The sequence below is a fragment of the Berghia stephanieae genome, chromosome 2 (genome assembly GCF_034508935.2).
Source record: "Berghia stephanieae isolate SIO BIC M18660-M18661 chromosome 2, UCSD_Bste_1.3, whole genome shotgun sequence".
Lineage (NCBI taxonomy): Eukaryota > Metazoa > Mollusca > Gastropoda > Nudibranchia > Aeolidiidae > Berghia > Berghia stephanieae.
Window position 1 is genome coordinate 49,580,131 of NC_088361.1, and position 14,681 is coordinate 49,594,811.

The 14,681-nt window shown below is 36.4% G+C and overlaps 1 protein-coding gene across 3 annotated transcripts in view; it reads left to right on the forward strand.

Moving 5' to 3' along the window:
• Positions 1 to 9,137, forward strand: part of LOC144965080 (sodium- and chloride-dependent GABA transporter 1-like) — a 164,973-nt gene extending 155,836 nt beyond the window's left edge. Inside the window, exons 11-15 of one of the 3 annotated variants that reach the window (XM_078899995.1) lie at positions 670 to 810; positions 4,848 to 4,944; positions 6,324 to 6,403; positions 7,024 to 7,194; positions 8,168 to 8,763. In XM_078899995.1, the coding sequence (XP_078756121.1) occupies positions 670 to 810; positions 4,848 to 4,944; positions 6,324 to 6,403; positions 7,024 to 7,194; positions 8,168 to 8,620 (942 nt within the window). In that variant the 3' untranslated portion in view covers positions 8,621 to 8,763. Of the gene's footprint in view, positions 1 to 669; positions 811 to 4,847; positions 4,945 to 6,323; positions 6,404 to 7,023; positions 7,195 to 8,167 lie in introns of all 3 variants that reach the window. The other 2 variants (XM_078899994.1, XM_078899996.1) reach the window with 2 other exon arrangements.
• The last annotated feature ends 5,544 nt before the right edge of the window (positions 9,138 to 14,681 follow it).

The following is a 14,681-nucleotide window of genomic DNA, read 5'->3' on the forward strand; positions in this document are numbered from 1 at the left end:
ATAAGTGCCTGCTCCACTCACTTTTCTGAATCTATTTTGAAATATTTTTTTTTTATTTTTTTTTCAAAACTTATATAGCGCAATATCCACTAATCGTGCTCAAAGCGCTTTACAAAGGGTCCCTGTGTGGCTATGTGGTCTTGTGGTATGACACTTGCTTTCGGATCGGAAGGCCTGAGTTGCATAGTTGAGTTCTTTATCTCACCGTACTCAGGTTAAAATGAGTACCTGGCCGTTAACAGAATTTTCTCTGTCGGGAAAAACATTGTAATATCGCCTAACAGGCGCCATGTCTCGTTTTACATGTTTTGTGTTGCTGTTGATCAGGGACCCTTTGTAAATAGACATCCTGCGCATTTTGACATAAAACGGTTTCAAATCGATGGGCCACATATGTGACCCTTCGCCTCAAAACGGTACTAAGTCGGGTTGGTTAAGATATTTAAAATTGCATTTATAGCCAGAAATATCAGAGTTGTGTTGAGTTTGTCTGTTTTATTGAAGAGAATGGATACCATATTTTAGGGTGCTAATGCCAACACTTTATATTTTTGACCAGTTTAACATTTAATTCGACTTTTTAGCATCTGGTTCGTTCCGACATAATACCGTTTTGAGACGATGGGTCCCATATGACGTCACTGTACCAACGTATTCTGCCTTCCTCAGGCTTTCAACATGTTGATGATCTGGGAGAACGTCTGGCCTAGCATCCCCAGGGCCGCCATGGCCTTCTTCAAGAGGACTCCTTTCCTACTGGCCGCATTCTGCTTCCTCTCTTTCCTCGTAACAGCTCCTTACACCTCACAGGTAATAAATAGTCTTTCTTTATTCATTTACTTAGTTGGGGTTTTATTTTCTTTCTTTCTTACTCTCTCTCTCTCTCTCTCTCTCTCTCTCTCTCTTTCTCTCTCTCTCTCTCTCTCTCTCTCTCTCTCTCTCTCTCTTATTGTTCTCCTTCTTTTATTCCCCTTCTGGGCCTCGATCTCTTCCTGCTCCTCCCCATCCATTTCCTTTTTCAGCCTCTATCTATTTCTCTCCCTCTCTCTTTCTCTCTCTCTCTCTCTCTCTCTCTCTCTCTCTCTCTCTCTCTCTCTCTCTCTCTCTCTCTATCGATCTATCTATCCATCTATCCCTCTCAATATCTATCTCTCTATCTATATATCTATCTAGCATTCAATCTCTCTCTATTCATATCTCTATCTATCTATCTTTTTATCTATCTATCTATCTATCTATCTATCTATATATCTATCTATCTATCTATCTATTTATCTATCTATCTATCTATCTATCTATCTATCTATCTATCTATCTAGCTATATATCTATCTATCTATCTATATATCTATCTTAATTTCTCTCTATATCTATCTTCCTCTCTATCTATCTATCTATCTATCTATCTATCTATCTATCTATCTATCTATCTATCTATCTATCTATCTATCTATCTATCGATCTCTCTCTCTCTCTCTCTCTCTCTCTCTCTCTCTCTCTCTCTCTCTCTCTCTCTCTCTCTCTCTCTCTCTCTCTCTCCCAAATATATAATAATCGATTAAAGTTAATTTCACTGATATCGATTTCTCAAAATAGTCTCACAATAATGCCATTCTCAAGAGAGACAATAATAATATAAGCAATATTAGGCACGATAATAGATCGGTCGTTATACTGGCTGTCGTACTCTGGAAAAACCCATATTAAAAAATTTGGTCAGAAAACTCGTCCTTCAAATATCGATCGATTTAAATGACCCTCACCTTGGTAAAAAACTCATTAACCTGAGACTTCGCGAAGTCTCAGGTTTATGAGTTTTTACCAAGGTGAGGGTCATTTAAATCAATCGATATTTGAAGGACGAGTTTTCTGGCCAAATTTTTAAATATGGGTTTTTCCAGAGTACGGCAGTGTAATACGTGCCTAACACATTTTCCATTCAATTTGGTTGGAAAATTATTATTTTATGAATCAATAGATTAACAACATAAAGTCCCAGGTTTGAGAGTTTTTAGCAAGATACGTGTCATTTCAATCGAGCGATATTTAAAGGACGAGTTTTCTGGCCAAAATTTTTATTATACGTTTCCTTCCAGAGTACCGCAATAAACTAGATAAAGGAATAGAAAAACAAGAAGATCGGGCATTGTGCGGCTTTGAGGTCTTGCTGTATGACACTCGCTTTCTAAACTGTAGGTCCAGGTTCGAGTCCCGCTCTGGGCGTGGGCGCGAAGATGAGTCCTTGGAAAAGGCACTTTACTCACATATACCCCATACTCAACTGTTAAATGAGTAAATGAGTACCACGCCGTCAACAGCGGAGTGAATCTTTATGGAAAAATAAATTAATAGACTTGGAATAGGCTTTATGTCTGGTCCCACATGTTAAGTGCTGCTGTCGGCTTGGGACACATTGTAAAGCGTGTCGAGTATATCACGTTGATATTGCGCAATGCAAAAGTTCAAGATTGTTTTGTTTATTTTTTTTTAAATTATAAATAAAGAATATGTTTGTTTTTTAAATCCAAAATGTAAAATTGATTATTTGTTTCCTCGGCATATAGCAAAAGCAAATCAAACAAATGGGATAATATACGATTCTTGCACTCTTGCTTTTTAGAATTCCGGATGTGTTCCCAATCGCTGCACGAGCTTGCAAGTGCGCGTTGGGAAAAAAGTTCCAATTCCAAAACGCAAGAGTGTAAGAAATATTTTATTCTACCCCTCAATCGTTTCCGATTTCGTCATCTTTGAGTAAAAATCATTTTCAAAATTATTTAAATGATACCTCGGTTTTTCTTAAAACCTAAGTTTAGTGAAATTCAACGTTTGATAATCTGACGTCACAAGTTATTATTGTAAACATGATACCATTAAGCGTCAATATTTAGGGAGAGGGGTGGATTAATACCTTTGATTTCACCCCTCTCATCGGAAAACCCTATCATTTCTTAGTGAATACGTAATCGTAAATAATGTTTTAAACGCGTTGAATAAAAATTTTATTCAACGATTGCAGAATATTTGCGCACATTTTATTGGTGTGAAATTAGGTGTAAAAGACAGCTAATTGGTAATTATAAATAACCTTTTGGTGCGCATGAATACAAATCCAAAGATTTTAGGTTGAATTATGGTGAATAGAAATACTAATACCATACCTTTTGGTCACAAAATATAATAATCTTACTTTGAGGGGTGGAATAAATGTATTCATTCATTTCTTTATATTTTTAAAACTTTTTATATATTTATATTGCAATAACACATACTCACAAGCTCGTTGTGTTATTTGACACGATAAAAATACCTCGCTTAATAAATACAAAGAGATGAACTAATCGTATATTCTTTTCCCCAACCATTTTATACAAATAGAAGTTACAATTTCGTACCCTCCCAAAACACTTTCTTTCATTTTAGCCAGAAAACAATGTATTCCAGTTATCAATGGATTAAGATGACCAATTACTTGTCAACATATCTAAACCTGAGCCTTCAAGGCAGACTTGGGTTTAAGATTTTTTTTTTCAAATTGATTTTCATCTGAATATATGAAGTAAAAATATAATTCCGGACAAATGTTTTAAAATGTTTTATAGCAGTACAACTGGCAATAAAATTACTATTTGATATATGCCTGGAAGACAGATAATTTCAGATTCAATTTGGAGGCAATGTGTATTATTATATCAATTATTTTTTATTTTCTTTTGTTCAGATTGATGTGAAATGTCAGTAAAAGTTAAAAAGATCAGACGAGGCGTTTGTTGAACAAATTATCACAATGCGTGTTATACCTTATCGATTGCATTGAGTTATTTTGCCATAATTATTGACATGGAGTTTATGAGAGTCACTAGTTTGACATTTTATTGCCAAGATTGTTTCACCTTTTAATCTCCTCTTTATTTAAGGAGGGGGAAAACAGCTCGAAATGTGCAGTTTTTGTTCAAATCAGACCCGTCTACATCACCATCAAATTTCCGGTTGATGAGCCGTTGAATACTTGTTACAGAATGTAGCTTTTAGATTATTTGGCAATTAATGTCAAAAAAATTCTGACATACATTGAGACAAAATTATCATATTCCGCCGTACTCTTGAAAAGAAATACGTATTTAATATTTTGGTCAGAAAGCTCGTCCTTCAAATATTGGTCGATAAAAATCAACTTTCCTCTTGGCAAAACCTCTCAAACCTGTGACTTTTTAGACATGTTTTTTTCCAGAGTACGGCAGTTGACTGCTTAATACTTGTTGATCAATCTGAAGCTACATTCAACGTTATCATTGTATTTTTATCCATAACCCCTTTGTCACGTTATCATTATCTTTTTATTCTATTCCCCACTTGTCATGTTTTCGTTGTACTTTAGTCCATCCCCTTTGTCACGTTTTCACTGTACTTTAATCCATTCCCCTTGTCGCGTTATCATTTTATTTCTATTTTACCCCATCCCTTGTCACATAATCATTGTATTCTTATTATATTCCGCGTTGTCACGTTATCATTCGGGTTTCTTATTCTACTCCCACCTTGCTACGTTTTCATTGAATTTTTATTCTCTTCCCGCTTGTCGCGTAATCATTGTATTTTGTTCTATTCCTCCTTGTCGCGTTTTCATTATAGTTTTATTCTATTCCCCATTGTCACTTTTAATTGTATTTTTTTTCTCTATTCCTTATCACGTAATCCTCTTATCTTTATTCTATTCCCTATTGTCACGTTATAATTGTATTTTTTATTTTATTCCCCCTTGTCACGTTCTGATTGTAATTTTTATTCTATTCCCCCATGTCACGTAATCAGTATATTTTTATTCGATTCCCTCTTGTCACGTTTCAGTGTGGAATCTACCTGTATCAGATAATACGTCACTACGTGGATCGCCTCTTGTTCTGTTTGGTCATCTATAACATGGTACCCTTTGTCATCGGGTTTGGTGAGTACACATTATCAACGTTATCATCATAAGCTTTATTATTATCATTATCATCATCATCATCATCATCATCATCATCATCATCATCATCATCATCATCATCATCATCATCACCACATCATCATCATCATCATCATCATCATCATCATCATCATCATCATCATCATCATCATCATCATCATCATCATCATCAGCATCATCATCATCATCATCATCAACATCATCATCATCATCATCATCATCATCATCATAATCATCATCATCATCATCATCATCATCATCACCATCATCATCATTACCATCATCATCATTGTCATCAGCTTCATAATCATTATCATCATCATCATAATCATCATCATCGTCGTCGTCGCCGTCGTCATCATCATTTTCGTCGCCGTCGCATCATCATCATTATCATCATCATCACCATCATCTTCATCATTATTATTATCGTCGTCGTCGCATTATCATCATTCTCATCATCATCATTATTATCACCATCTTCATAATTATCATCATCATCATCATCATCATCATCATCGTCATCATCATCACCAGCATCATCACCGCCATCGCATGATCATCATTATCATCATTGTCATCTTTCTCATCGTCACCATCATTATCATTATGAAATGTTGTACCACTTAGGACTTAGGCCCCACGCACTTCTCTGTTTTATTGTTTTGCTAAAAATCTTCTTTTTTTAAAAAAAAATCTTAATTCCTTTTACGGCATCTAATCCTTTATGCATTGTGGAGTTTAAGCAAAGCAATTAATGAAAATAAAATAATAAAATAAATTCCCCTTTATTCATCCCCAAGGAGAAATTTGTCACTAGGGTCTATTCCAAGGGACGACTGGAATAACCCAGGTGTCAGCCGCTGTACAGCTCCGCAAAGTGAGCTACGGCTAGGGGACTTGATCAAGGCCACACACAACGAGGCGGGCAGTTGAACTCTGTACCTTTTGGGTACAAAGCCAAGACCGTACAGCTTTTTTACGTCCCGTAATAGGCTTCAATAGGCTTCGTGACGTAACTTCTCTCGTAATGACAAATAGTAACTTAGTAACTGTTTCTAAACTATCGGAACAACAGCGGACGCCCATATGAAATACTTTTCCGACGAGCATAAACGTGTATCGAGAGGTGAACAACATTATAAATCTGATCATGTTTTGACTTTTATACATTCTGATCACAGGACATGTGAAAAAGTTCTAGCCAGCATGAAGAATAAAAAGTACCGATTTTCTTTGTTTAGAACCAAGCTGCTCGTTGCTGGGCGGACATCAGGCTATTGAATCCTATTATTATTTAGGATGCCATGATGATATAATGCATAATCTGAATGTATTTACTTTTTTGATTATTCCAGTCCGACAAGAAGCATTCCGGACACCCATTGATAGAGTCTTTATGGCCATCTGGTTTGCTGTGTCTTCTGTGGTCGCTGCTGTAAGTATGCTGGTGGTGGTGGTGGTGGTGGTGGTGTTAGTGGTAGTGGTGGTGGTAGTGGTGGTGGTTGTATTGGCAGTGGCGGTGGTAGTTTTGTTATGATAATGATGATGATGATGATGATGATGATGATGATGATGATGATGATGATGATGATGATGATGATGGTGATGATGATGATGTCAAAAGGAGATGACGAAGAAGAAGAAGAAGAAGAAGAAGAAGAAGAAGAGGAGGAGGAGGAGGAGGAGAAGGAGGAGGAGAAGGAGGGGCAGTGAAGGAGGAAAAGAAGAGGGAGGAGGAGGAGGAGGAGGAGGAGGAGGAGAAGAAGAAGAAGAAGAAGAAGAGGAGAAGGAGGAGGAGGAGGAGAAGGAGGTGGCGGTGAAGGAGGAAGAGAAGAGGGAGGAGGAGGAGGAGAAGAAGAGGAAGAAGAAGAAGAAGAAGAAGAAGAAGAAGAAGAAGAAGAAGAAGAAGAAGAAGAAGAAGAAGAAGAAGAAGAAGAAGAAGAAGAAGAAGAAGAATATATCATTTAATCCTACTGCCCCCCCCCCTCCCCCCCCCCCCCCCCCCCCCCCCCCCCCCCCCCCCCCCCGCTTCCCCCCTATCCATTTCCCCCACAGTGTCTCCTACTGTACAACTTTGTGGTATTCATCTACCCCGAGGCCGTGGTCACCTACGAACAACGGTGGGCAGAGCAGATGGGCTGGCTGGTCAGCATCATGCCTCTGTTGCTGGGGGTCATCATTGGCGCCGTCCACACCATCTGGACACTGCCGGGATCCTTCAAGGAGGTAAGACTGACAGTTATACCTTGGTCCCTTTTCATGTGAAGCGAGTGCGTTGCCAACTGAGCCATTGGGACCCCCCCCCCCCCCCCCCCCCAATCTGACTGACAGTCGACAATAACTTTATCCCTCAAATTTAATAAATCTTTTATCTAGGGCCCATGGTTGACTTAATTTACAAAGCCTCAATAGTCTGCCAGTTCTTCTTCAGGAGAGTCACAACAAGGGGGCGGGCCGTAAGCTCTGTTAGTAGAGCACTCGCTTCACAATCAAAGGGACCGAGATTGATTCCAGGTGCAGTCGAGATTATTTTTTACCCCCTTGGTGACAAAGTTGATACTTTGTCCACACTCGTCCGACACTTTATATATATATATATATATATATATATATATATATATATATATATATATATATATATATATATATATATATATATATATATTATTTTAATATTTACCACAATGTTGGAGTCAGTCTATGTCGATGTTTCAGGCCTTTTAAGCCCTCGTCAGGACTGTGTGTTACATGAGTTTTGTTTGTTGTGTGTTGTTGCTAGTTGAAGTGGTTCCGTAGGTCTGTAGTTGATTAATAAGTGCTTCCTGGCGATGGCTGAAAAGGCCTGAAACATCGATGTAGACTGACTCCAACATTGTGGTAAATATTAAAATAATAATTCGCTCCATTGCTACATGTCGAGCACTATTCGTACCCTATTTGTATCCAACACGATTCAATATATATGTATATATATATATATATATATATATATATATATATATATATATATATATATATATATATATATAACTATTTTACTTTTTTACCAGATAGTTTGTGTTGGTACGTTGAATTAAAAATTATTCTATTTTGCTATATTCACATATATTTGACTAGGAAAACCGCTTATCTTTCAATAAGATCTTATAAAAAGTTTCACTTTTTCACGCGAATTTGTTTATCTTTATTTATATCACAGCGAATAAAGGGTTCCATAAAAGTCGGAGCGCCACCACCACAGGATGGCGGAGACGATTGCTTGTCTGTCGATACAAATGACACCGATATGAAGACCCCCGGGCCCTCCAGACACACGACGCCACTGGCACAAGCAAGAGCCCCACTGCTGAAATTCTACCCCACCAATTCCATGTCAGAAAAATCCCTTCACAACACCGGAGATAACCAGACCCTCTTCCCCAAATCTCTTCCTGTGTCCCTTCGACCTCACGAGCTTCACTCATCATCGGAAATGGAACCAGGGACGGCCGCGTGTATAAATAGTCCCACAGCAGGGCGGGTTACCCTTGTAGCAGGAACCGGAAGCGGAGGAGCTGTCAGTTACGGAACTCTTCAGCACCCGAAGTCAAAAGCGAATGTAGAGGTTGTGCTAAAATCATCCCATAGTGACGGAAACGTGGCGAGAGTGTGAGAAAACCGGTACAAGACCAATCAAAATCAAAAATTTTATTTGCGACCCGTCTTCTCAAAACGGTATTATATCAGGTGAACTAAGTGCCAAAAATATATTTTAAAGTAAACGTGACCAGAAACGTAGAAATTTTATGTTGATTTTTATTTTTATTTATTATTTAATATATTTTTTTTTTTTTTTTGTTGTTTTTTTTTGGTTTTGGTTTGGTTTTGGGGGGGGGGGGGGTTTGGTGGTTTTGGGGTTTTGTTTTTTGTTTGTTTGTATGTTAGTTTTGATGTGTTTGTTGTTATTGTTTTGTTTTTGTTGTTGTTGTCACTGCAAAAAACTATGATTTATGTATTCAATAAGAGCTGATAACGTACCTTCTCTGGTAAGAAATTATAACTTTTTTTTAAATATACAAATCAGTTTTAACCATATAAATCATACAGATATACTACCGTTCTGAGGCGGTGGGTGACATTTTCATAATGTGAACTATCTTACATGTCGAATAGAGGGCTGATTCCCTTTAAAGAAGAACAATCAAAAAAACGTAAGAGTGCGCTATCATAATATTTATTTTGGTATCAAGGCTTGCCAGATAATGCTTAAGTCGATTCAATTTTACGCCAAATTCATCATAGCCCCACCAGTGCCAAAATAAAAAATATTAATAAATGGAATACTAGTGGTCATTGTCACCATCATCATCGTCTTCTTCTTCTTCTTCTTCTTCTTCTTCTTCTTCTTCTTCTTCTTCTTCTTCTTCTTCTTCTTCTTCTTCTTCTTCTTCTTCGGCTCCATGAGCCGAATGGCTCTGAAGAACTACTTTAGATGCCAAAAACTTTGTAAACATGAGAGTTCAATTGTAGCCTTCGCAAACAGATAGTCTGGCACTTGGCTATGAATAACGTCACAATGCACGACGACGGTCATCAAAAGAAAGTGAAATGTAGCATATTGCCATTAGGGTAGTGGTCGAGGAAATATTTATTCCTTTAGTTGTAAGGTAGGTCATCATCATCATCATCATCATCATCATCATCATCATCATCATCATCATCATCATGACTTATCCCTCCTCTGCAACTGCCAACTGAAACAAGCCTCTTTCCTGCGCCATCCTTCCACATTCAGTCCCTGGCCAATTCATACATTCGCTGATGTCTCGTGACCATCTTCTTTTTGGTCTTCCTCTCCCTCTTTCACCCTCCACAATACCTTCTAGAATTATTTTTTTTCTCAAGGAGACTGATTGAGGTATTTCTTTTCGACATCAGGTTTACAATTTTGTAATGGCATCAGTTCATTTCTTTTATAGTGTCAATCATTTTTGAGTTGTTCACAAAATCAAGGTATTCAGTCCAAATAAGGCCCGTGCCCTTTGAACCTCAAAACCACTGTACTTAATGTAAAAATCCGACGATAGCTGTTTTGTAATTATTTCAGAGAGAAGTATCCAGCGTTTAACTTTTACATTAAACATCGTTTTTATGGTACAAAGAAACAAGCCTTATTTGGACTGAGTGACTTCCAACCATTATCATTAAACGTTTACTCAACTACTCGACCACTACTAAAGACAAACAATGGTTTTATGGTTTTAAAAAACAAGAGGATGGGGGGTGGGGGCAGCGCCTTAAAGGGACATAGAAATTGTTTGGGAAGTTTACCCTTACCATTGAATACAACGCCCTTTTTTACTTTCTTTACGTAGTCGTTGCCTCATATTGTGACGTCAGTGTTGGTCTGTGTCAGGCTATGCGTTTACGAGTGCTCTTGTTCATGAAAGACTTCAATCATATATCATGTTTAAGAATTTTTGATGTTGGGCGTCATTCAGTGATATTTGAAGTAATTGAAGTAATTTGATAATTTATGACCAAAATGAGTGAAGATAATTTGGTGTTGTATAGCTGTGTCATGTTTTAAAACTATCGTCAGGATTTTGGTATCATCACCATAATTGTTTGGAATTTTGTCACTATTTCAAAGATTTCACTATGGATATATAATATCATTGTAATTTTTTAAACATTTATTATAAATATCATACTCATCATCAACATCATCATCATCATCATCATCATCATCATCATCATTATCATCATCATTATCATCATCATATCATCATCATCATCATCATCATCATCATCATCATCATCATCATCATAATCACTATTTCAAAGATTTCACTACGGATATATGATATTGTAATTTCTATAACATTTATTATAAATATCATACTCATCATCAACATTATCATCATCATCATCCTCATCCTTCTTCTTCTTCTTCTTCTTCTTCTTCTTCTTCTTCTTCTTCTTCTTCTTCTTCTTCTTCTTCTTCTTCTTCTTCTTCTTCTTCTTCTCTTCCACCTCCTCCAGCCCCCCCCCCCACCCATTTTTTTCTGATCATTATTATCACAATAAACGTTTTCATCATCGTCGTCATTGCCGTTGACCCACGCATGACCGATGTCATCATCCTCCCCAATCCCCACCATATCACCACCACCACCAACACCACCACCAAAATCACCCCAATATACTTCCACAATAACGAGAATGATTGCTTTACAATCACATTAATATTTTATTATCCAAACGTAATTTCTCTTTCAATATGTAATAATCAATATCATAAAATTTAATTATCCTATCATCGCCAATCTTAGCCATGGCAAACATATAGCCTGCCACTTGAACCGTAGCCATCGTTAACTTATAGCCTGACACTATCAAAAAATGACGTCAAAAGACAAGTCTGTGGCCACAAAAGAAAACAAATCGTGAGTTGTATTCAATAGTTCAACCAATGAAATCACTTGTTGTCCTGAGTTCTACTAACGACAACTCACCAGACGCTGCACAAAACAAAACAAAAATGACGTCAAACTGTAAGTCCTAGAGGGTTCTAGTGTCAGGCTATAAGTTAACGATGGCGACGCTAGAACCCACTCAGACTTATAGTTTGACGTCATTCTTTAGGTTTGTGCAGCGTCTAGTGAGTTGTTTTTAGTAGTGTTCAAGGAAACAAGTGATTCCATTGGTTGAACTATTGAATACAACTCACGATTTGTTTTCTTTTGTGGCCAAAGACTTGTCTTTTGACGTGTTATTTTATTGGTCAGTGTCAGGCTATAAGTTTTACGATAGCTACGCGCCAATACAAATTGACGAATACAAAGCTGACGTCATATTGATCACATGATTTATTGTTACCTTGACTGGCAAAGCTCGTTCTTTGCTTTGTTGACGAGTTGTCAAAGTTGCAAGCCAAGAATGAAAAGAATCAATGCCATATTATTATGGTCCATGAATGTGCTACGGCATGGTTGATCGTCCCAGCTTCTTTTTTGGAAGCCATATAATTATATCTTATTAAGAACATTAATTATCTGTTCTGATTGGCTGTCAAAGTTTAACGACAAAACTTGCAATCTTGATGTCTTGGTTTTGGGGTTTTTGTGCGGTTTTGCTTGCTTTTTATTTGTTTTGTTTGTTTGTTTTTTTGTTTGTTGCCTTTATTTACGTTTTGTTATTGGTTTTCATTGGTTTGACTTGCTTTTATTTATTTCTTTTGGGGGGAGGGGGTGATTTGGAGGGGGATTGATATCTTTTGGATTATTTTTTTGGGGGGAGGTGGGGGTGGAGGGAGGGGGGGGGGGTTTCTTTGTTTTTGTTCTCAAGTTCTTTTCACAACTGTAATTAGTTTTCTGTCAAAGAGTACGGCATAATTGTTGATTTAACCATATCTTTCTGTATTTGAATGACAAGCTTCGTGTGCTTTGGTTTCAATGTCGGAGTGAGTATTTATCAAAGATGATTTTCGGGTTTTATTTATCTATAAGTTTTTATTGTATCAAAAACAGAATGCTAAAACAATGCTCTATGCGTTTGTTATATATAGTTATCATTCATTTTATACATTTTTATAATAATATTAGTATTAATTATATTATCAATTACTACTATTACTCTTATTATTATTATTATTATTATTATTATTATTATTATTATTATTATTATTATTATTATTATTATTATTATTATTATTATTATTACCATTATTGTTATTATCATTATTATTATTATTATTATTATTATTATTATTATTATTATTATTATTATTATTATTATTATTATTATTATTATTGTTATTATTATTATTAGTATTGTTTGTTTAGTTGCCGCCAAGATAATAATGTTTTATATATATATATATATATATATATATATATATATATATATATATATATATATATATATATATATATTTGTACTGTTTCAATTTTACTGTTAAATTTCGTCACCAATCCTCCATACAAATATCAATGGCGTCCAGCTTGTACTCAGTACTATAGATAGAACGAAGATGACGTCACTCAGGTCTTTGTTATTGTTTTTTGCCATCCGCGTGTATGAGTAATTCTCACTAAACTGTAATAACCAGACTATAAACCTTCAAGGTTACACATAGTTTTGTGTGTTGGTTCGTTATACTTCCGGATGGCAATGTTGTGAGCTTCTTAGCCAAGCGCATACTATCTATAGATGTTGTTGGTGGCGACAAAATCAACGTCAAAAGACCTTTTTTCTATTCAGTTACTTCCCTTTTCCAGTCACATGTTTTGTTTATTTTTTCATTGAGATTGTTGAAAAAGAAAAGAAAAAAAGAAAAGAAAAAAGGTTTTTCTTGTATCTTACTAAAAATGATAATAATAGAGTATAAGAATGATAATGTGCGTAAGAACCCACGTGCACTTATTTGCAGGTCTGATAACCCTATAACTTACGGGCTCATAGTTGTAATGGAAATCTCAAAAAATAACTTTATGTATCGTCCAATATAACAATGTTTAACTAGGCCCATAAAAGTTGTTTCGGATGTCAGACCTGCATATCTGTGCACGTCGGTAAGAATCCATAAAATTGTTTACAGTTTATTATGGACTCACTCTGTATACAAGAGACAAAGTCTGAACATGTTAAAACATGAATTGTGACTCACCTTCTCAAAACGGTAGAATGTCTGTGTGAAATCAACATCATCATCATCATCATCATCATCATCATCATCATCATCATCATCATCATCATCATCATCATCATCATCATTGCCTTTTTCATCCTGGGTCAGGGTATAGGCCACAGACAAACATTTTCTATCTCTCTCTATCTTGAGCTAACTTTTTTTTTAACTCGTTCCATGTCTTATCACTTCTCTGTATATCAGCTTCTTTAACTCTTCTCCATGTTCCCCGTGACCTTCTCCTTGATCTTCTGCCCTGCGGTTCCAGTCCAATACTTTCTTTGTTATAGTGGAATCATTTTTTCTGAGGGTGTGTCCAATCCACCTGCATCGTCTTCTTCCTATAATTTCGTCTCCCACTGGTTTCTGCTGTGTTCTTTTCCATACTTCTTCGTTCTTAATTCTATCCATCCATTTTATTCTGAGTAGTTTACGCATGCACCTGTTTACGAAAATCCTGCATGAACTAAATTCTAGAAATTGAATCTGTAACTGTAACCACAATAAATATGAAAAAAAAAATAATTAAAGAATACCTTCAAAGCCATTAGGCCATGAACGCCGGAGTTTATCCCGGTTTCTATAGCGTGAAACAGACAATAGCAATTGCTTTCTATAATTTGGATAGGACCTAGTCTATCGCAAAAATACTTTCCGCCAGATCTAACAGACCCAGCTACCCAATCAGTGCTGAGTGGACAGGGGGAAATCAGGAAAAAAAACAATCGATCACGGTCCCATTGCGTGTAAAGCGAGTGCTCTACCAACTGAGCTACCCCCCCCCCCCCTCCCAACGATAAATATGAAACTGTGGTTTAATTTTACTTCGTTATGCTGGAAAATATATACAATTTCTGACATTGCCCAAAAGTCTAAGTTCGTATTTCTCATTATTTTACTCCTTAGTTCACTTTCCGGGGTACTTTTCATCCCAACATAAAATCGTTCTGAGAAGATGGGTAACATCTCATTGTTTATCTCAGTTAATCAAATCTATCAAAGTACAGAAATGTCACAGCCTACATACAGTAGGTACAATTAT